Source organism: Hippocampus zosterae, chromosome 7, assembly GCF_025434085.1.
Source record: "Hippocampus zosterae strain Florida chromosome 7, ASM2543408v3, whole genome shotgun sequence".
Taxonomy (NCBI): domain Eukaryota; kingdom Metazoa; phylum Chordata; class Actinopteri; order Syngnathiformes; family Syngnathidae; genus Hippocampus; species Hippocampus zosterae.
Genome location: NC_067457.1, coordinates 12,910,212 through 12,932,843, shown reverse-complemented (window position 1 = coordinate 12,932,843; position 22,632 = coordinate 12,910,212). Strand labels below are relative to the sequence as shown.

The window sequence follows — 22,632 nt, the reverse complement described above, 5'->3', positions numbered from 1 at the left end:
TTCGTTTTACAGGCTTTTCCCCATATTTCTACACAGTAGGTCAGATATGGTAGTAATAATGAGTAATATAATGTATACACGGAGCTCTTATTCAACACATCCTTCGTTTTGTAGAGTATCCCGATAGTTTTGGATACTTTTCTTTTTATGTTATCTATGTGTGGCTTCCAGGATAGTTTGGTATCTATTACTAGTCCAAGAAACTTATATTCAAAGACTCGTTCTATTTCAATTGAATTTATCTTTATTTTAATTTGGTCTTTAATTGGTCTTATGCCAAAAACAACTAGTTTGGTTTTTGTTAAATTTAAAGATAATTTGTTTTTGTCAGGAGTGGTTTCATATTTTTTCCAGAGCAGTAAAAGGTTGTATCATCAGCGAAAAGGACGCATTTGAATTGTTTTGACACACTACAGATATCATTAATATATAAAATGAACAGTTTTGGTCCAATCACTGACCCCTGAGGCACTCCATGGATAATCTTCAGCAAGTTGGATTTTTTGTTTTTGAACTGCACATACTGATATCTGTTTTCTAAATAACTTTCAATCCATTTATGTGCTGTGCCTCTGATACCATATCTCTCTAATTTTTTCAATAATATAGCATGGTCTACCGTATCAAAAGCTTTTTTTAGATCTAGAAAAATCCCGACCGTGTATTCTTTATTATCTATATTAGTGGCTATTGCTTCCACAAACTCCATTGCTGCCAATAAGGTGGTCCGTTTTTCTCTGAAGCCATATTGATTTTCACTTAATACCATGTGTTTATCAATGAAGTTATCGAGTCTGCGAGAAAATAATTTTTCTAATATTTTTGAAAATTGTGGTAACAGTGATATAGGTCTATAATTTGTTATGAATTGTCTTTCACCATTTTTAAAAATTGGAAGAACTTTAGCTGTTTTAATTTTTGATGGAAAAATACCGACTTTAAATGACAGGTTGCATATATATGTAAAGGGTCGCACTACAAGTTCTATAATATGTTTTACTATTGACATATCAATATCAAAACAGTCGGTTGACTTTTTGCTTTGATATGTTTTTACAATATTTAATATTTCATTTTGATTCACAGCAGTAAGAAACATTGTGGAAGGATTTTTTTCTATGTGTTTATGTATTTCTAAAGAGGGAATTTGTTTTGCTTAGTTACTGCCGATATTAATAAAATATTCATTAAATTCATTTGCTATTTCTGCCGTTTCCTCAATAATGGTATTTTTGTCTTTCATAAAATACTCTGGATAATCTACTTTTTTGGAGTTATTTCCAATTACATGATTTAAGATTTTCCAGATTTCTTGAGTATTGCTTTTATTTTGCTCTAATAATGCATGAAAATGGTCTCTCTTACTAGCTCTTATAATATTTACTAATTTGTTTTTATAAGTCTTGTATTTTGTTTCAGCTTCATTGGTTCTGGATTTTAGAAACGATTTGTATAGATTGTTTTTCTTTTTACATGCATTTTCTTGCCTTTTGTTATCCATGGCTTACTTTGTCCATTGAACTTTCTGGTGACTTTAATTACTGGGAAATGTTTATCGTATAAGGAGGTTATGGTTGACTGAAATGCTTCAAACGCAGTGTTTGGATCATCATTTGTGTAGACCTCAGACCAATTTTGCTTGTCTAGGTCGAGCTTGAAAGCTGCAATGGAATGTTGGGTTCTGAGTCTTATTTCTGATGTATGGGTTATTGGTTTTGTTTTTCTAGCAAAGTAATTGTGTAGGACTACAAAGACTGGTAGATGGTCACTTATATCAGTTATGAGAAGTCCACTTTCCTTTTTGTGATCAATCTTATTTATAAATATGTTATCTATCAATGTGGCCGTATCCACTGTTATTCTGCTGGGTCTCAGAATGACTGGGAATAGACCGTTGCTATACATTGTATTTATGAAATCTGTTGTTTTTTAGTGTCCATTTGGGTTTAATAAGTTGATGTTAAAATCGCCACATATTATTCGTGTTTTCTTGTCATTAGAACAACTTAGCATATCTGTCAGTTTTTTATTAAATGTGTCTAGACAAGATCCTGGTGTCCTATAAACGCAACTTAAAATAACATTTGATGCATTTTTCACGTGTATTTCCAAAGTTAGACATGCCATTAGATTCTCAGTTGTGTTTGTCAAGCTCTCAATTTTGCAGCATTTCAGTGTTTTATCTACATATATTGCAACCCCCCTCCTTTTTTGTCTTCCCTATGAGTTGCATACATTTCATATCCATCAATTTTCATTTCACTTGTTTTTTCATCATCAAGCCAAGTTTCTGATATGGCAATAATTGTAAATTTATTAAATGTAGTTAAATATTCTCCGATTTTGGTGACATTTTTGTATAGACTTCTACTATTTATATGTATCACTGAAAATGTATTTTTCAGTTCTACATTTGAGTTGAATTGTTCATCAGTATAATACTTTGAGTTTGTGATGCTGTGATTATGATTGAAGAAATTATTGTCTGGATCCAAGTTGTTCTCTGGATCGAATGTCTTATGTTCAGCGTAATCAAAGATTTTAAAGTCCATGTTTGTGTTGTTTTTTCCTATATGTATTTAGTCATTAAGTTTCGTCTGGTGGTAATCAGCTCTCAGCATGTTGAAGTGGAGCCCTTTGAATTGGAGTACTGTTGCGGGGGTGGACGATGAGTTTGTCGTGCCTCAAGTAGGCAATTTCCCCTCTTTCACGTGCCGCTTTTAGTTTTGGAAGCAATTCTTTTCTTTTTTGACGTACGGTATCTGTATAATCTTCATTAATGTAAATTTTGGTGCCTTTTAAGTATTTTGCACTCTGTAGTATCATTGTTTTGTCCTTATATTTTTCAAACTTCACCACGACTGGTCTTGGTCGAGGTCTTCCCGATTCGGATCTCCCCGTGCGGTGGACTCTTTCCACCTCGATTGTCTCCTTTAATTGCAGTTGGTCCTTGAAGATTTTCTGCACTTTTTCCTCCGTTTCGGTCCACGTTTCTCCTTGCCTTTCTTCAATTCCATCGATTATCAAGTTATTTCTTTTAGATTGTCCCTCTTAGTAGTCCATCTTGTCAGTTAAAACAAGCATACTGTCACATACTTTATAGATTTCAGTTTGCATGGCTTTGCAATGGTCAGTTCCATTCGTTTGTTGTTTTTTAATATCATCAACCTCCTTTTGGGCAAAATTAAGACTTGTTTTCAGTTCTTGAATTTCCCTGGAAAAATTGTCGAGTCGTGTGTTTGTTGAATCCAGTATCATCTTTACAAATCCTTTGAAGTGTTCTTGTTGTTGCTGAATAAGTGCTGTGAACAGTTCTTTTTGTTGCGTGAGTAGTTCGTTGACTTGCGTAAGGGTCATGAATTCTTCGTCCTGTTTAATATCTTGTCCTCGTTTGGGCGGCATTTTTTCGGGTTTTCTTGCTAGTCGGCTGATGAGGTGTGCTGTGATCTTTGTGCCAACCCAGAAGTTGGTGACGTGGCAGTGAGCCTGTGGCCTCCCCTGACGGCACCGCCGCAGTGTTCGAAGTTTTCCGCCACTGCTGCCGGATTAGCCGTTCAGCAGGCTGGTCTCAAGTGGTGGTAGCTCTGGCTGTCCATTATTCTGATTGCTTTTTTTTGTAATTTTAAAACAGGGAGTGTGTTCTAATTTTCCGAAGCGTCCTCTCGCCCAACCACGCCGGCTGGCTATCGTTTGCTCGCGCTGCCTTGGTGGTCGAGCGTGTCGTGCCGTGCCTCCGCCGCCGCCCGTTTGGGAGTCTGCGGTGCCGCCGGGCTCTGAGCCAACCGTCCCGCCGTCCCAGTAGTATTACTGGCTACATGAAATCAGTGTTTTATGATTTGAGTTTTTCTTTCCTTGTTTTTCCTTGTGTTTTTTTTCTTCCGGATCTACTTTGAATTTGCTCGGAAAAGCCTTCATGATTTGAAAAGATGAAATTTGTGAGTTGTTGCCGAACGCTAATGCTGTGGTGGCGTGCTGTTTCTCAAGACAACACAAATTAAATATTTGTAATATTTGATGTTGCATTGATGACAAAAGCTGCTGTAACTTGACTCATATGATCGTATCTTGTCAATATTTGATTCATTTGATGAGTCTCGGGCTGAAGACATGGACCAAGTCATTTATATCGTAGTGGCAGCGCCGCCTACTGGTTGAAGGAAATAAATATGTTGCTCCTTTTTCCTCCCAACGAGTTGACCAGATTTGCCTCATATTTACTCTGAAGAGTTTCTAGGCCTTCATGATGTGGGAACACGAAGTTTGAATTTTTGCCAAAAGCTGTTACCATGGCAATGTCACCAAGGAAAAAAAACAGTACTTTTTACGGTCTGAACATGTATGAAAACGAATGAAGCTTTGCACATCAGGCCTAGCAACAGCATCAATATTTTAGTCGGTTATTTAGCGATTTTGAAATAATGGCTGAACAATTTTTAGTGAAGCAGCGCTGGTTGTACGTATCAAGTGTGACAAACTTTGAAGGTACACGTTACCACTTTTCCACCCATAAAACTGTGTTTGTTCGGCGCCAGTACTGTTCTTAGTTGGTGCTTAACAAGTTCTCACAAAGAACGTGTTTGGTTTTCCACTGGCAACGAATCAAGTTGGAGTTATATCATTCCGTCATCGTAAAGCAGGCATGTCTAGCTCCAGGCCTGGAGGGCGGCCGTCCTGCCTGTTTTCCAGCTCTCCCAGCTGCAACTCACCTGATTCAGATGATCGGCTCATCATCTGAAGCAGCATTTGAATGACACTGATTATTTGAATCAGGTGTGTTGCTCCCGAGAGAGCTGGAAAACAGGCAGGACAACGGCCCTTGAGGACCGACTTCAGACACCCCTGTGTAAAGCGTCCAAATGTCACTGATTTGGTCGACGTTTACCCAAGAGCGCCTGCGCTAATAATAATAATGCGCAGTAAGAATCTGCTCGGCAACTTAGCATGGCATCGATTACACATATATGTAGTAAAATAGTCAGACATGCAAACGCTTATATCTTTTCTCATCATTTTGATTTCATTCGCAAAAACATGAAACCTGGCACACACATCACACATGGCCAATCTCTATTTTATGAATTCATTGTGTCGTAAAAAAAAATGGCTTCATTGAAAAGATAAAACGTTCGGGTAAAGACATGTAGAGATAAGTAGGGGATTAATAAGAAAAGTTAAAATTTATTAAAAAAGATATGGTTGGGATTCTATCTGTATGTTTATGTATGTGTGTTTGTTTTCCTATAAATGTACCTGATGTCTAATTCTTCCTTCACATTCCTAAAGCATCGCTGAACCGGGAGCGACCTGAGAGGCCTCTGTCCAAATTTGGATCTGGCATGCACAGACAGTAATCTGTCACGTGGTGTACACCAGTGGAGAAGCAGAGCATGTGGAGTGGTCGCGGTTCCCATGGGGTCAAAGGATATGAAGCAGGTACCTTGATTTGCTTGGTTCAATATCTACTTAAGTTCTGAGGTGTTTACCTGAGCTGAGCTCCTTTTTATAAAACCGTTAAAGGACCCTGGAATTTGCAGGTGATTAACTACACGAAAGGTTTCAGTCATGCAAAAGCAGCCATGCAAACACTCGGTGTGTTAATGGTTGACAATATCACTTTTGTGTTCTGAACAGACGACATCACACTGTCTTTGTTGATTGGCCCTCATTTCATGAATAAATCCGTAGAAACGTCAGCAGACAGACAGGGCGGCGCATATGCTCATAATCAACAATTCAAAAATGTGTTAATTATTATATATCAGAAACCCAGCAATGGACGAAGTCAGTGCAGAATTGTACTTTATTCCGTTTTGAAGTGAGATAGCAAAACCGCATCAATATTGCTGTTGAGCTCAGTCCCCGCTTGAGTCTGAGTGTTGGACATTCGCGCCAAACCATCCAGAATGACCGGCAGCTTCTTCACTTCCAATAAAGCCGCTCCCGTCGGTTGAAATTTGCGATAGAACAGAAAGCTGCCAACACCAAACAGCAGCATACGTTTTATCAAAAGGCCAATAATGTAGATGTCTTCCACATCCTCCACGGACAGTATTGCCAGGCACACCGGTCTCCACTTTCTCCATGGATCCAGGGCGTATCCGTCAGCAAATGTCCCCGGAGGGCAAGCAGGCTCCCCACTGCCTGCTCTTTCCGTCGAAAACATTTTGTCGATTGCATCGAGAGACCAGCCAACTAATTCCATGGTTAGTTCTTCGGATGAAAATACGATAGGAGGCTACGGAAAAAAAGTTTAAAAGGTAAAGTCTAAAAAGTTGGACAAAGACTAAGTGGCGAGCAGGGTGAGGGTGGGGCTGAGGGCAGGAGCTGGGCAAAAAGCGTCCGCCTTCGTCAAGAAGGCGGACGCCTTTTAATGATAAAACCTGATACAGTAATTAACATTCATCATCATTGCCTTCTTAGAGAGACGCAGAGAGTTGTATTGGTGGCATCGAAGGCGGCTCTCACTTTATGCTCTGACGGCTGTCAGAGATGTTCGCTCGGATAGTTGAACAAACAGACTCAGGAACAGATCGACTTTCACTGCCGGCAGGATGCAAAGTTTTCTGTGAAGCCACTCCGTGCGCGCTTCTTAACTGACACCTGACCTCTGCAGCTTCTGCAAGCTTCTTATTGATTATGTATGCAAATTACACATTCTTCATTTACATGTCACGCCTCTCAGCCCAGCCCACTAATACGCCCCTCAGGTCAAAGTATCTCTTGGTACAAAACAATGGAGACCCTGTTAATTCAATGGGTATATTTTGCATGAATTGAGACACAGCACAAACTCAAGGACATCTTATCGTTCTGCCCACCCGAAGTTGAACCTTCCTGTTTGTACTATCGGTTAACAAGCCCTCAGTTTCATTCAGCTCAAGTTGGCTCTTTTTCCTGTGTGCTCAAAACACATGCGTTTGAGGTCAATCAAGCATACAAATGAAACTTTTAAACATGATAACTTTGAGTTTGTCTATCACCTCTCCGTGAGCTGTCACATTACCTTGTTGGAAGGGTTTGTGTGTCCAATGATCCTAGGAGCTAAGTTGTCTGGGGCTTTATGCCCCTGGCAGGGTCACCCATGGCAAACAGGTCCTAGGTGAGGGACCAGACAAAGCACGGCTCACAAAGCCCATTATGATAAATAAAATCGATGGCACTCAGTTTCCCTTGCCCGGACGCGGGTCACCGGGGCCCCCGTCTGGAGCCAGGCCTGGAGGTGGGGCTCGTTGGCGAGCGCCTGGTGGCCGGGCCTACACCAATGGGGCCCGGCGCGGCCCGGCTCAGCCCGAAGAGGCAACGTGGGTCCCCCATCTCATGGTCTCAATACCCGTGGGAGGGGTCAAAGGGGTCGGGTGCAATGCGAGCTGGGCGGCAGCCAAAGGCAGGGACCCTGGCGGTCCGATCCTCGGCTGCAGAAGCTAGCTCTTGGGACATGGAATGTCACCTCTCTGGCAGGGAAGGTGTTGTGTGAGGCAGAGAAGTTCCGACTGGATATAGTCGGACTTGCCTCCACACACAGCCTGGGTTCTGGTACCAGTTCTCTCTCGAGGGGTTGGACTCTCTTCCACTCTGGAGTTGCTCACGGTGAGAGACGCAGAGCAGGTGTGGGCATGCTCATTGCCCCCCGGCTCAGTGCCTGTACATTGGGGTTCACACCGGTAGACGAGAGGGTTGCCTCCCTCCACCTTCGGGTGGGGGGACGAGTCCTGACTGTTGTTGTGCATATGCACCAAACGGCAGCTCAGCATACACCCACCCTTTTTGGAGTCGTTGGAGGGTGTGCTGGAGAGTACTCCTGCTGGGGACTCCCTTGTTCTACTGCGAGATTTCAATGCTCACGTGGGCAATGACAGTGAGACCTGGAAGGGCGTGATTGGGAGGAACGAACACCTTGTTCAAACATAAGGGTGTCCATATGTGCACTTGGCACCAGGACACCCTAGGCCGTAGTTTGATGATCGACTTTGTGGTTGTATCATCGGATTTGCGGCCGCATGTTTTGGACACTCTGGTGAAGAGAGGGGCTGAGCTGTCAACTGATCACCACCTGGTGGTGAGTAGGCTCAGATGGTGGGGGAAGATGCCGGTCCATCCTGCCAGACCCAAACGTATTGTGAGGGTTTGTTGGGAGCGTCTGGCGGAATCCCCTGTCAGAAGGAGTTTCAACTCCCACCTCCGACAGAGCATTTCCCATGTTCCGGGGGGAGGCAGGGGAGATTGAGTCCGAGTGGACCATGTTCCGTGCCTCTATTGTTGAGGCGGCCAATCTGTGTGGCCGTAAGGTGGTTGGTGCCTGTCGTGGCAGCAACCCTCGTACTCGCTAGTGGACACCAGCAGTAAGGGATGCCGTCAAGCTGAAGAAGGAGTCCTATCGAGCCTTTATGGCCTGTGGGACCCCAGAGGCAGCTGACGGGTATCGACTGGCCAGGCGGAACGCAGTTTCGATGGTCGCCGAGGCAAAAACCCGAGTGTGGGACGAGTTCGGTGAGGCCATGGAAGCCGACTTCCGGACGGCTTCGAGGAAATTCTGTTCCACCATCCGACGTCTCAGGAGGGGGAAGCAGTGCACCACAAACACTCTGTACTGTGGGGATGGGGCACTGCTGACCTCGACTTGGGACCTTGTGAACCGGTGGGCAGAGTACTTCGAAGACCTCCTCAACTCCACCAACACGTCTTCCTTGGAGGAAGCAGAGTCTGAGGACCCTGAGGTGGGCTCTCTTATCTCTGTGGTTAAAGTCACCGATGTGGTTAAAAAGCTTCTCAGTGGCAGGGCCCCAGGGGTGGATGAGATCCGCCCGGAGTTCCTCAAGGCTCTGGATGTTGTGGGGCTGTCCTGGTTGACACGCCTCTGCAACATCGCGTGGTCAACGGGGAGAGTGCCTCTGGATTGGCAGACCAGGGTGGCAGTCCCCCTTTTTAAAAAGGGGGACCGGAGCGTGTGTTCCAACTACAGAGGGATCCCACTCCTCAGCCTCCCTGGTAAGGTTTATTCAAGGGTGCTGGAGAGGAGGGTCCGTCAGGAAGTCGAGCCTCAGATTGAGGAGGAGCATTGTAGTTTTCGTCCCGGCCGTCGAACAGTGGACCAGTTCTACACCCTTAGCAGGGTCCTCGAGGGTATGTGGGAATTCGCCCAACCAGTCTACATGTGTTTTGTGGACCTGGAGAAGGCGTTTGACCGTGTCCCTCGGGGAGTTCTGTGGCGGGTTGAATGGGATGAAGATCAACACCTCCAAATCTGAAACCACGGTCCTCGGTAGGAAAAGGGTGGAGTGCCCCCTCCGGGTCGGGTGGGAGATCTTGCCCCAAGTGGAGGAGTTTAAGTATCTTGGGGTCTTGTTCACGAGTGAGGGCAGGAGGGAGCGAGAGATCGACAGGCGGATAGGTGCAGCGTCTGTTGTGATGCAGACGTTGTATCAGTCTGTCGTGGTGAAGAAGGAGCTGAGGCAAAGGGCGAAGCTCTCAATTTACCGGTCGATCTACATTCCAACCCTCATCTATGGTCACGAGTTATGGGTCGTGACCGAAAGAACTAGATCCCGGATACAAGCGGCCGAAATGAGTTTTCTCCGCAGGGTGTCCGGGCTCTCCCTTAGAGATAAGGTGAGAAGCTCGGTCATCCGGGAGGGGCTTGGAGTAGAGCCGCTTCTCCTCCACATCAAGAGGAACCAGATGAGGTGGCTTGGGCATCAGATTCGGATGCCTCCTGAACGGCTCCCTGGTGAGGTGTTCTGGGCATGTCCCACCGGGAGGAGACCCCGAGGAAGGCCCAGGACACGCTGGAGAGACTATGTCACCCAGCTGGCCTGGGAACGCCTTGGGATCCCCCGGGGAGAGCTGGAAGAAGTAGCTAGGGATAGGGAAGTCTGGGCTTCCCTGCTAAAGCTGTTGCCCACGCAACCCGGCCCCGGATAAGAGGTAGAAGATGGATGGATGTATATACTCGATCTATACCGTTAGCCTCCAGCTAACTCCTGGCCAGCTATCCCCACGTAGCCGATGTCTTTCTGCCAAGACAATTCATCGGTATTAATGAGGAGGAGGCGAAGAGAGATGTGCTGCTTTTTTTTCCCGACAATCTCTCTCTCGCTCTCTCTCTCGCTCTCTCTCTCTCTCTCTCTCTCTCTCTCTCTCTCTCTCGCTCTCGCTCTCGCTCTCGCTCTCGCTCTCTCTGCCAGGGGGCCAGGTCATTTCATGTGGCCTGCGAAAGCAAATCATCTCTCTCTGTCTCTCAGAGAATCAGGTGTGCAGGAGGAGGGATAGCGGCTCTTGGAGACTGGATTTGGGTACCCCTGCTCGAGGACAAGGCCACAGAAGTCATAGCACTATGACCCCTTTTTACATGTAAAAATGTCCTAAAATTGGACATTAAAAAAATCATAGCTTCTCTTCCTGTTCATTTTAGCACATAGGCGGCAATGAACTTTTTTGTACATCTCGAAGTGCTTCATGTTCCTCTTAATTTTCCGATCTCTAGGTCAAACGCACTGGGATTGGAGTACAATTCAAGGTGTGGTACAGAGCCATTTCTTTTGTATTTGTGCATAATAACTTTTTTTTTTTAATCACCAGGACCCATGAGTGTGAAAGTTTGATTTTTCATGCAGCTTTTGTCCTTGGATCATGTGATTCACAATAATAATTAACCTACACAAACAATAGGGATCTTGCAGCGGTCACTGCTTGGGACCTAAAAAAAACCCCGTAATATAATATGAGCAAATGTGTTATTTTAAAAAGTTTTTATCAAACTGGTAGCCATTCACACTAATCAGCAGCCAAGAAGTAGCTCTCAGCTTCAGAAAGGTTTGTTTATCCCCTGGTGTAAAACTCTGTGTCGTGTTCTAGGAGGAAGATCCCGTTGCTTTGGGCTTGTTGACTCACCAAGCTTTGGGGAAACTCAGGGATCAGCTTAGCAGCCTACTGGACCAGCACCAGAAGACAACACGCAGGCGGAGTTCTGCACAGGTACATGGACATATTTATTTCAGTCATCTTCCAATTTGTTAATTTCAACTGTTGCCATAATGTTGGATGTGCAATGTGATGTGTTTTGAGCATTAATTGTCATACAAGTTTAAGCGGAAGCTAACGGTTCAATCAAGACCCGATGAAATTACAGTGAAACTCCTCTACAACGAAACCATGTTTGCAAGAAATTTTTCACAACAGGTGATTTTTCACTGGAGCAAATTTGATCTCACATGTAAAAACACACGCCACACACACACACACACACACACACACACACACACACACACACACACAAACATATGTGTACTCTTTATTTTTATTCCAATAGGGGGTATTTTCGCCCATGTAGGTTTCGTTGTAGAGAAAAACAAAAACAAAAAAACCCCAACAAAACTTAAAACTCCACTTTAATGTGTCATGATGAGAGAACATTTTTTAAGAACAGCAGTTAAGTTTCTGGGTCAGTTTAACTTTGTATATTAAAGTTTCCAAAAATAATTACCCCGCCCCTCCAAAAAAATGTTAAGCAATATCGTTTTGGGTGGTGGCTTGACTTCAGTCTTTTCAAACTTAAAAGTTTTTGGAGTTCTGAGCCATTGCTTGGTCACTATTTTTGATTAGTGTTGCTATTCTTTGACACTTTAGGCCTTATTTTGAGTATCTTGACTTTTTACTTTTTTTTTTGGTTCCCATTTTATTGCCATTTATATTATGTTCAGTTATCCTGTGCTTTATGTTTGAGTTCATTTATCCACATTTCATCTGCATATGTTTTTCAAACTGCCCTTTTAATAAAACAATGAGTTGATTAAAAATTTGTAGCCCTAGCAAACATCAAATATCCTGCCACCCCTCTGCAGAACCTAGGTTGTGTTTTATTGTTTTTAACTTTAGAATTGGCAGTTTAACCCACAATATCATAGAAAGTGAACTGAATTCTTGTTTTTGAAGATGACATTTGTATCATCATAACACCAATAAATCAGTCAAAGACCATATGTCATTCACGCCCAATCCGTAAACCTCTGAACACAGCTTAATTTTACCTGTAACCATCCCATGTTTTCACAGGAACAGTGGGTGAACAGCTTCTTCTACCATGAAAACCGCCATTCCTGTCTCCACTGGCCAGGGGCTGCTCTCACTGTTATGGTGGCACTTGGACTCCTGTGTTGTTATGGCAGTCAACCAAAGGGCAGGTAGTTCCCCCGTATTTGAACGTTTGTATGCCTGATCTGATTCATTTAAGTTGTGCAACTGTGCACAACTGTGTACTGCGGTTTCCTCCCACATTCCAAAAACATGCATGGCAGGTTAATGGAACACTCTAAATTGTCCCTAGCTGTGAGTGTGAGACTTAATGGGTGTATGTTTATGTGTGTCCTGCCATTGGCTGGCAACCAGTTCAGGGTGTAACCCGCCTACTGCCCCAAGACAGCTGGGATAGACTCTAGCACACCCCGCAACCCTTGTGAGGATAAGCGGATCGGAAAATGGATGGATGGATTTAAAATGAATACAATACAATCCATCCGGCTTTATATAGCGCTTTCACAACAGCTGCGCCTGTAACAAAGCGCTTTACGAAACACTTAACATAAAGTAAATAATAAACACAACATAAAAACACAGACAGCCTTGCAATGTTAACCACTTTTCCCTCATACGCTTTGTTGATTGAAGCAGTTTGAGATGAAAGAAGCGAGAATGTTGATTGAAGTGAATGTTTAGTGTCGCACAGCGCTGCCATGAGGAGTTAGAGGAGAGTGGATTTGATCACTTCAGGGTCACAACAACAATTGGATCTTATAAAATCTTCTTACCCCTCACATGACACAAGCAAAGATTTGCAAAGATTTGTCACAATACATTATTGAAGAGCATTCCTTCCTCTATTTAAAAAAACATGTACTATGGTTTCTTAATAATCAATTAATAATCAATTTGACTGCCACATTGGTGACACTGACGTTAAAATGTTTCGGTTAAAGAGGTGTCAATCTCGGCCACGTCGCCCCAACTCCCGCAACTTGCAGCCGCCGCCTCTGCCGCGAGCCTACCGGAGTTCTGGCAGAACGACCCGGCTTCGTGGTTTCAGCATGTGGAAGCGCTTTTCCACCTACGGGGAATCACTACCGATGAGCCGTAATATTACATGGTCGTGGCGTCCCTTGACCAGCAGATTACACGTCATGCGATACAGCTCTTGCGGGCGCCCCCACAAGGCGGGAAATACGACGCGCTCAAACAGCTTCTGCTCAGGAGGTTCAGTTTGTCGGACTCGGAAAGAGCAGACGGACTCCTTTCCCTTCCCGGGCTGGGCGATGGCACGGCAGTGGATCTGATGGACAAAATGCTGTCGCTGTTAGGCTCGAATGAAGGCGGATTTCTTTTCCCGTGCATTTTCCTATGCCAACTACCAGGGCCAATGCGCGTGGGGTTGGCTAACTCGGCTTGGCTGACGACTGGCGATTATCGGGGTTTGGCTGAAGAAGCGGATCGAGTTCTGCTGGCTACACGACAGTTCGCCGATCCCCTCCTCAGGAGAGATTCGATCACGTACAGTCAATTCGTGTACGGTGACTTTTTTTGGTTAAACTATTTTTCGTACCGTCGAAATGACGCCACGGAAAAGACACGCTACCGGTAACGACAGTTACCGTGAAATCCTCACTTTCATTAGCTGTAAAATAAACAACATGAATTTGATGCTTCAAGTAAGATGATCATGAAATTGCTTGACCTTTTCAGTTCTGGCAGCGAGCTGGTGAATGCAGCTGCCCTCCTTATCCTTTTGCTGTTGAATCTGATGCTGGTCAGAAGACAGGAGAGGCTCAAAAGGAGTGAAATGGTTCGGCGCCTTAAAGGCATCATCACACAGCTCAGTGGTGAGTCGGGCCTTTTCACGTCTCATTTTTAAATTTTTAACAAGGATTGTCTTCATGAGAGTTGTGGTTGAGCTGGAATTTACACCAGCCAACTTCAGGTGAGAGGTGGGGTACACCCTGGCAGGCAATCATAGTCATTTCCACACCCAAATAATAATCCATCCGTCCCTCCATCATCCCTCTTCTGCTTATCGGTGGTCAGGATGCAGGAGCAGCAACCTAACCACAGATGCCCACACTCGCCTCTCCCTTGGCTCTTCCTCTAAAGCAGGGGTCTCAAACTTTTGCAATTCACTTCTCTTCGGTGTCCATTACAAATTCCTCCATAACTCAGAATCCAGCAGCCCGGATCATCACGAGAACCCCCTTCTTCCATCATATCACCCCCATCCTCCGACTTAGAATTAATTTCAAAATACTTCTCTATACATTCAAAGCCATCCATAACCCCCCCCCCCACCCCCTGTCTGTCAGATCTTCAAATTTCCATTTCCTATCGCTCACTCAGGTCCTCATACTCCCTCTACTTCTCTCTACCCTCTGCCCGTCTCAGTACAAAGGGGTGCAGAGCCTTCAGCCGCTTTGCGCCCAAACTCTGGAACTTCCACCCAATATTCGTAATATTGAGACTCTTCCCACATTCAAAACCCACCTATTCAGACTTGCATATCCACCTTAAATCTTTCTCTTTTTCTGTTTATAATTTTATCTGTAGTTTTATTATTTGCTCTTGGTTGTAAAGTGTCCTTGAATGTTGTGAAAGGCGCTTACAAATAAAATGTATTATTATTATTATCATAAACTCAATTTACCTGGTCTGAGTGTCCCCCGCCTACTGCCCGGAGACAGCTGAGATAGGCACCGGCACGCTCCGTGACCCTTGTGAGGATAAATCGGATCAGAAAATGGATGGATGGATGGATGGATAGCACAGGGGTGCGCATTACGTCGATCGCGAGGGGCGTCGTGTAAAAAACACAAACATTTGTGTGTCTCTGTGCATGTTAGTCATATTTTTTTTCATGCACACTGCACCCGAATCATCCTATCAGTCGTACTTTCACAAAAAGTATTTAAAAAATAAAATAAAATAAACCCTGCGTCACCAGAAGTTGCTTGCACTCAGCAGTCTAATTGCAGCTTTCAATCAGAGCTGTTGCGATGTTGCCTTTATTATTATTATTGTCGGGCAAAGTGTGTTTCATGTACAATTCACAGATGGCAGTCACAAAGAAACATTTTAAAACGGTACGCGTGAGCTACGATAGTTCACAGGTTGCAAAACTGCGTTGCATGCCTCCGCGTCGGATTTCCCACTAAGGCAGGCAGTGATTTCCTTTTAATAAACTTATAAACTATTGTGTCGACTTAAAATAGTTAATTTCTATCTATGGAACTCTTTTTAAACATTGCTTCATTGCCTGACATTGGCCAATAAATTAACAACAAACAAGCCAGTCCAAAACACCCAACATTTGTAAAAATGAAAGTGACCACAATTCTACACGTGAAATAAAGAAATACTCCTCTCAAATAGGAAGTGTATTTTATCTCATTAGTTTTTAGGAGCAAAATAATACGAAAACATTTGATGTGTTCAACAAGAGAAATAGTGCAAATGCAAAATCAGCGATAGGCACTTGACCATATTTTGCCGGTCTGTCCTCGATCCGCGACCTGGTAATCCTTCTGTCATCGTCCCTCCGTCCTTGTTCATATAAATAAGATATCCTTTATTTGTCCCACACTGGGGAAATTTACAGCCTCCAGCAGCAAGAATGTAGGTAGAAAGAAGAAAAAAACAACAACAAACACCATTCAATTAAGTTCAATATAAACACAAAATGGATAAATCACAGTGCTATTTACAATTGTCTTTCACATAATTTAATTATTATTATTATTATTATTATTATTATTATTATTGTTGTTGTTATTTAAATGTAAATATCATAATGGCAAGGAAGGAGATTGCTAAGTCACCGTGCCAGAACCACCAGGCTCAAAGACAGTTTCTTCCACCGGGCGGTCAGGAGACTCAACTCCCTCCCTGCTCTGCCCGCACTCCCCACCCTCTGCCCGACCCCTGCCTCCTGTTACAGACTAAGACCCTCCCCTCATTATCCGACATCTGCATATTGCGTATTACACAATGCACTACCTCACTTTACCACAATAGCCAAAAGTGACTACGGGGAGTGAAACCCCCCTCCTTTCAGAATGGTTATCCCCAGCAGCACGGGGGAAGTGCTTGCGCTTGTTTGTACGGCCGGTAGTTTTTAATACAGCGCCACATAACGAACACTGATGTCCGGGGTCTCGTTATTCTCCAACAAACATACAGAAACAGACTGCTGTGTTGAAAGCAAACTTGAGAAAAATGAAGTATGCAACCATGGTTTAAATCCACTATAGGCTGAGTACTAGTTTACCTTAGATGTGCACTTTATAATGTTATATTGCTCTGTTTTGATTTAATAAAAAAAGCTGTTAAAGCAGCTGTTGTGTGACAAAATATATTTTTTTCACTGTTCTTGATGGACAGTACTATTGTGTGAGAGATTGTGTGAACATGGAGCAGTCTCCATGTGAAAAATGTTCATGTAAAATTGAAAATTGAAATTGTTATTTCAGTAAATATTTGCATTTGGCACATAGAAAACTGATTCATGATTCCAAGTTGATGAGAGCATTAAAATGGGGAAAAATAGGACAAAAAATGTAAAAGGAAATTCAGAAACAATAAAAAATGTGTGCGTAATCACGATTAATTTTTTTGTTCATTTGAGTTAATTATGACAGTTGCATTTTTAATTAAGTATTTTAATCGTTTGACAGCTCTAATATACATATATATACATATATATGTATGTATGTACGTACGTACGTGTGTGTGTGTGTGTGCGTGTGCGCGTGCGCGTGTATGTATGTACAGTGGTACCTCTATTTACGAATATCTCTTCATACGAAATTTTGAAGTTACGAAACGTCTCAACAGGAAAATATTGCCTCTTGTCACAAAATAATTCAAAGATACGAAAGCTAAAAATACAGTATGGCCTGCTACTCGCAACTCCGAGTTTCCTGAAGGCAACATCCTTAGAGCTGCTCCGCTATTGGCTATTACCAAGCATCATCCAGGCATCTTCGCTAAGAATAAGCGTGTTTCTATGTGTGTAAAATAAATAAATAGATATGTGTCTATGCAGCGTCCTCATCATTCGACCCTCGGGCCATGAGGTGTTCTGATAGTTTTACGTAAATGTGAATCACCCAGAAAAAGTGTTCACCAGTCGAGCGATCGCTCACTATGCCAATGTTTGCCTTGGACATTTTCGAAGGATTGTTAAAAGCCGACAAAACCGAACGTCCTCGGATCAGTTCTTACAAAATGCCAGACAAAAAAAACACTTCTGAGAGAGAATATGAACTGAAGAGGGCAAAAAATTATGAGGATGCAATTAAAATTTAAAGGACCATTTTATTCTTTATTCTTTGTATTTTATACTATGCACAACTCTCATTTATTGTGCAACAATCAAATTGAAACATCTATTTGTTAGGAAACATGTCAGAATTTTGGGGGTCTTGGAATGAATTCGGGTATTTACATCAAAAACGCGTCTCTACTTATGAAATGTTCTAGTTAAGAAATTTCTTCCTAATCAATTAATTTCGCATATGTATATGCCGGTAAGGCATCGGTTTGGCATACGGGAGACGGTGGTTCGAATCCCGCTTGGGGCAAAAATGAGCACATAACACCATCCAGTGTGGGTCCTTGGGCAAGATCCTTCACGCTAATGCCTACCTCATACAATGATGAGAGACAATAAAACGAATGACATGCCGGCTCAGACGTCGCCCGGCCAAACAAGGTCTGCGTCAGGTGCTGGGGAACCAGAGCACCTTGATGAAAAATGGGCTACTGGAACAAAGCGGAGATGGGCGAGATACGATAACATGGCTCTGTTGGAATGCTACTACTCAAGCAACCCTAGTCAGAGGGGTTACATGCAGAGAATGTGGGCTAAATGGTTACTTCGAAACCCACAGTCACGGTTGACCGCGAAACAACTAGTAGCTCAGTGTTCCAACATCCACAAACGGCAACTGCTGTCACAACTTGAGATTGATGAGGTACAATGCAGGTTCCATGGTGAAGGGCCCCAGGCTGCCAGATCAGAGGAGGAGGTCATACAAGAGATTGGGAGGCAACCCCCAATGAATGCAGATGATGAGATTGGGTGGCCAGCCCCAATGAATGAAATGCTGAGCGAGGCAGCAACTGACCTGAAAGCTAAGATCATGGCGAGAATGAAAGCGGGGCAACCTAGAAACCGATTACAACGGCTATGTGAAGTCCCATCTGAAAGTCTCATAGAAAGTGTGAATGCAGCACTGAGGGCGATCCCTACCGTAACGATCACAGAAACCAATGAGCTGATATACGCTTCAGCATCAGTGATCCTGGAGACTCTGGGCTATAAGAGCAACCATGGTAGCCATGAGATACGTTACCCACCATGGAAAAGACGGTTGGAGGCTAAGATCAAGGCGGCCCGGAAAGATGTGAGTCAATTAACGGAGGCCCAGAGAGGTGTGATGAAAAGGCCGATACCCGAGAGGTACATCCAGATGACCATACCTGAAGCACTCGAAACTGCCAAACAAAGGCTCCAAGCCTTGTCCAGTCGCCTAAAGCGGTACACGAAAGAGAATGAGGCCAGACGAATAAACAGGCTGTTCGCAACACAACCTGCGAAAGTGTACGCTCAGTGGCAGGGTCCTAACAACAGAGCTGACCCACCAAGACTGGAAACTGAAAGGTACTGGAAAGGCATATGGGAGAAGGAGGTTGCACATAACAGCAGTGCACAATGGCTGGTGACCCTGAGAGAGGAGTACAGCAACCTCCCTGAACAGAACCCGGTTACCATAACAGTGGCAGACATACAGGAAAGAGTCTCAGATATGAAGAACTGGACAGCACCAGGCCCGGACATGGTCCACACCTACTGGCTAAAGAAACTCACAGCACTCCATGAGCGCCTAGCAGTACAAATGAACCAGCTGCTGAGGGATGGGACTCACCCAGAATGGCTAACCGAAGGGCGAACCATCCTGATCATGAAGGATCCCTCAAAGGGTGCAGCCGCATCCAACTATCGGCCAATAACCTGTCTCTCCACAACATGGAAGCTCAAGTCAGGCATCATTGCGTCTAAGATAAGTGGACACATGGATCAATACATGAACGAAGCACAGAAGGGCATTGGTAGAGATACCAGAGGAGCCAAACATCAGCTCCTGGTTGACAGAACAGTCGCACAAGACTGCAGGTCCCGACGTACCAACCTGTGCACAGCTTGGATTGATTACAGGAAAGCCTATGACTCGATGCCACATACATGGATCACTGAATGCTTGGAGTTGTATAAGGTGAACAGGACCCTAAGAGCCTTCGTTGCGAACTCGATGAGGATGTGGAAAACCACACTTGAAGCCAATGGCAAGCCACTTACCCAAGTGTCCATCAAATGTGGCATATACCAAGGTGATGCACTCTCCCCACTGCTGTTCTGCATAGGACTGAACCCCCTAAGCCAAGTAATCACCAAGACAGGCTATGGATACCGCCTCAGAAATGGAGCTACAATCAGTCACCTCCTCTACATGGATGACATAAAGCTGTATGCTAAGAGCGAAAGGGACATAGATTCCCTGATCCACACAACCAGGATCTACAGCAGCGACATCGGGATGTCATTCGGGCTTGAGAAATGTAGTCGGATGGTGACTAAGAGAGGAAAGGTAGTCCGCACTGAAGGGGTCTCACTCCCTGAAGGAACAATAGCAGACATTGAGGACAGCTACAAGTACCTTGGTATACCACAAGCCAATGGCAACCTCGAACTGGCAACAAGGAAAGCGGCTACGGCCAAATACCTCCAGCGATTGAGGCAAGTCCTAAGAAGCCAGCTCAATGGCAAGAATAAGACCCGGGCAATAAACAGCTATGCCCTGCCAGTGATCAGATACCCTGCAGGAATAATAAGGTGGCCAAAGGAAGAGATTCAGACCACGGATGTTAAGACTCGAAAGCTCCTAACCATGCATGGAGGGTTCCATCCCAAATCCAGCACCCTGAGACTGTACGCAAGCCGAAAGGATGGAGGCCGGGGACTAGTGAGTGTGAGAGCCACTGTCCAGGATGAAACATCCAAGCTCCATGAATACATCAAGGAGAAGGCTCCAACGGATGACGTACTCAGAGAATGTGTCAGACAATGGGGAACAGAAGATGAGGCGCTGGAAGAGGGACCATCATGGGAGGACAAGCCCCTACACGGGATGTACCACCAGACCATAACTGAAGTGGCTGATCTCAAGAAGTCCTATCAGTGGCTAGAGAGGGCTGGCCTGAAGGACAGCACAGAGGCACTCATCCTGGCTGCTCAGGAGCAGGCCTTGAGCACCAGAGCCATCGAGGCCCAGATATACCACACCAGACAAGACCCAAGGTGTAGGTTGTGCAAAGAGGCACCTGAGACGATCCAACACATAACTGCAGGGTGTAAGATGCTGGCAGGGAAAGCCTACATGGAACGCCATAACCAGGTGGCTGGCATAGTCTACCGAAACATCTGTGCGGAGTATGGACTGGAAACCCCAAGGTCAAAATGGGAAACACCTCCGAAGGTGGTGGAGAATGACAGAGCGAAGATCCTGTGGGACTTCCAGATCCAGACTGACAAGATGGTAATGGCGAACCAACCAGATATCGTGATCATAGATAAAGGGCAGAGGAAAGCCGTTGTAGTGGATGTAGCGGTCCCAAGTGATGGAAACATCAGGAAGAAGGAACATGAGAAACTCGAGAAATACCAAGGGCTCAGAGAGGAGCTGGAGAGAGCCTGGAAGGTAAAGGTGACAGTCGTGCCTGTGGTGGTCGGAGCACTCGGGGCAGTGACCCCCAAACTAGATGAGTGGTTGCAACAGATCCCGGGAACAACATCGGACATCTCAGTCCAGAAATGTGCAGTGCTGGGAACAGCAAGGATACTGCGCAGAACCCTCAAGCTTCCTGGCCTCTGGTAGAGGACCCGAGCTGAATGAGGGACGGACACCACCCGAGGGGTGAGATGAGGATTTTTTTTTTTTATATATACATACAGTGATCCCTCGCTATTTCACGGTTCGTTTATCGCGGCTTCGGTGCATCACGGATTTTTTCATACATTCATTAAAAAAAAATATATATATATATATATATATATATACACAAGCTTATAAGAACAAAAGCAGGTCTCTTTCATCCTTAATTGTCTTAATTGACTAATCAAAAACATGTCTGCTGCACAAGCTGAATCGCTGGCCTGTGTGTGTGTGGGGTGAAGGAGACTTATTAGAACAAAAGCAGGTCTCTCCATCCTTAATTGTCTCTCCATCCTAAATTGACTAATCATAAAAACAAACACGTCTGCTGCACACGAGGCATCACTGGCTTGTGTGTGTGTGTGCGTGTGTTAGTGTGCTCTGCTCAAGCTCAAAGGCCCACGTGGGCAATTAAAAAAAAAAAATTATATATATATAAATATATTGGTTGCTACTTCACGGATTTTCGTTTGTCACGGGTGGTTTTGGTCCCCATTAACTGCGATAAATGAGGGATTACTGTATATATACAGTATATATATGTATAGATGGATATATAAAATGTACCTTTATCCGAAAATTTCACCTGATAGCCCAATAGTTAGGGGAGGAGTTTGTGTAGATATCCATGCAAATTAAACTGGGGGATTTTTTACCGAACAAAGTTATGAAATTCAAGCTAGTTGCAAACTGGTATAAAATTAGTGAAAAACTTTACAACTTCTACCTCAATTATTCAAACCGTGAAACTTACTGAAAGAGATGCCCGTTTAATTTTCGTCTTCTGTTCATCTACTGCAGATTACCTTTCCGGTTGGGTAGGCGAAGTGCGGTGGCCACCATGTCTTTACCCTGATCTATATACGCCCTCGTCACCGTCGTGGTCCCTTCACTGGACATATCGTGACTCCCAGTTGGTGAATCTGCCTGTCAGTCTGCTTGTGGAAGGAGATATAATTGTTCTCAGACCTGGGCAAGAGGCATTCACATCTCTCAGAGGAATAAAGGTTAGTGGTGGACATTGTTGGAATTAATTTATACATTCTTGGATTGGCCTTTGTCATTACATGTTCGTGCAACAAAAAATTCACTTAACAGGCACGCTCTGCACAAGAAACATGAAAAACAATGACGAACATGAAATACAGTGCAAAGGGCCTGTCCGTACTCGCTATGTACATAGCCCCGAGATCTTAGTTGAGAAAGTAAAACACTGGGGAAGAAGAGGGAAAAAAAAACATGCTCGAACTATCCTCTTCTGAGGATAACCTAAGTCTAGGAAAAAAAGACCCAGCACGTCAAAAGCATATGACAGTTACAACAACTCACAAGACATGACATGTAATGAGGGGGCGGATGAATGGGGGGTGGGACGCGGCCTGACTGGCGAGCTGCCAGTCCTTTTCAGCGCTCAGCAGATCAGTTCTCGTCGCGGGGAAAAACCAGGAACAATGAAGGCGGTGATGACAACGGTGTGTTGCGCGTGTGATTGTCTGGTTGTGTGTGCGTATCAAGCCGCAGCTGCTTCGTCAAGGTCTGCTCATGGAGACAGTCCTGGCTCATCAGTCCATGGCCGAGAAGGAGGGGGTGATGGCGGGGTCACGAGCTT

The 22,632-nt window shown here is 44.4% G+C and overlaps 1 protein-coding gene across 2 annotated transcripts in view; it reads left to right on the top strand.

Moving 5' to 3' along the window:
• LOC127604117 (transmembrane protein 94-like) overlaps positions 1-22,632 on the top strand; it is a 119,823-nt gene that overhangs the window by 2,778 nt on the left and 94,413 nt on the right. For both annotated transcript variants that reach the window (XM_052071019.1, XM_052071018.1), the window contains exons 2-6: positions 5,284-5,433; positions 10,852-10,971; positions 12,049-12,176; positions 13,729-13,865; positions 21,825-22,030. In XM_052071019.1, coding sequence (XP_051926979.1) covers positions 5,410-5,433; positions 10,852-10,971; positions 12,049-12,176; positions 13,729-13,865; positions 21,825-22,030 — 615 coding nt within the window. In that variant the 5' untranslated portion in view covers positions 5,284-5,409. The remainder of the gene's footprint in view (positions 1-5,283; positions 5,434-10,851; positions 10,972-12,048; positions 12,177-13,728; positions 13,866-21,824; positions 22,031-22,632) is intronic.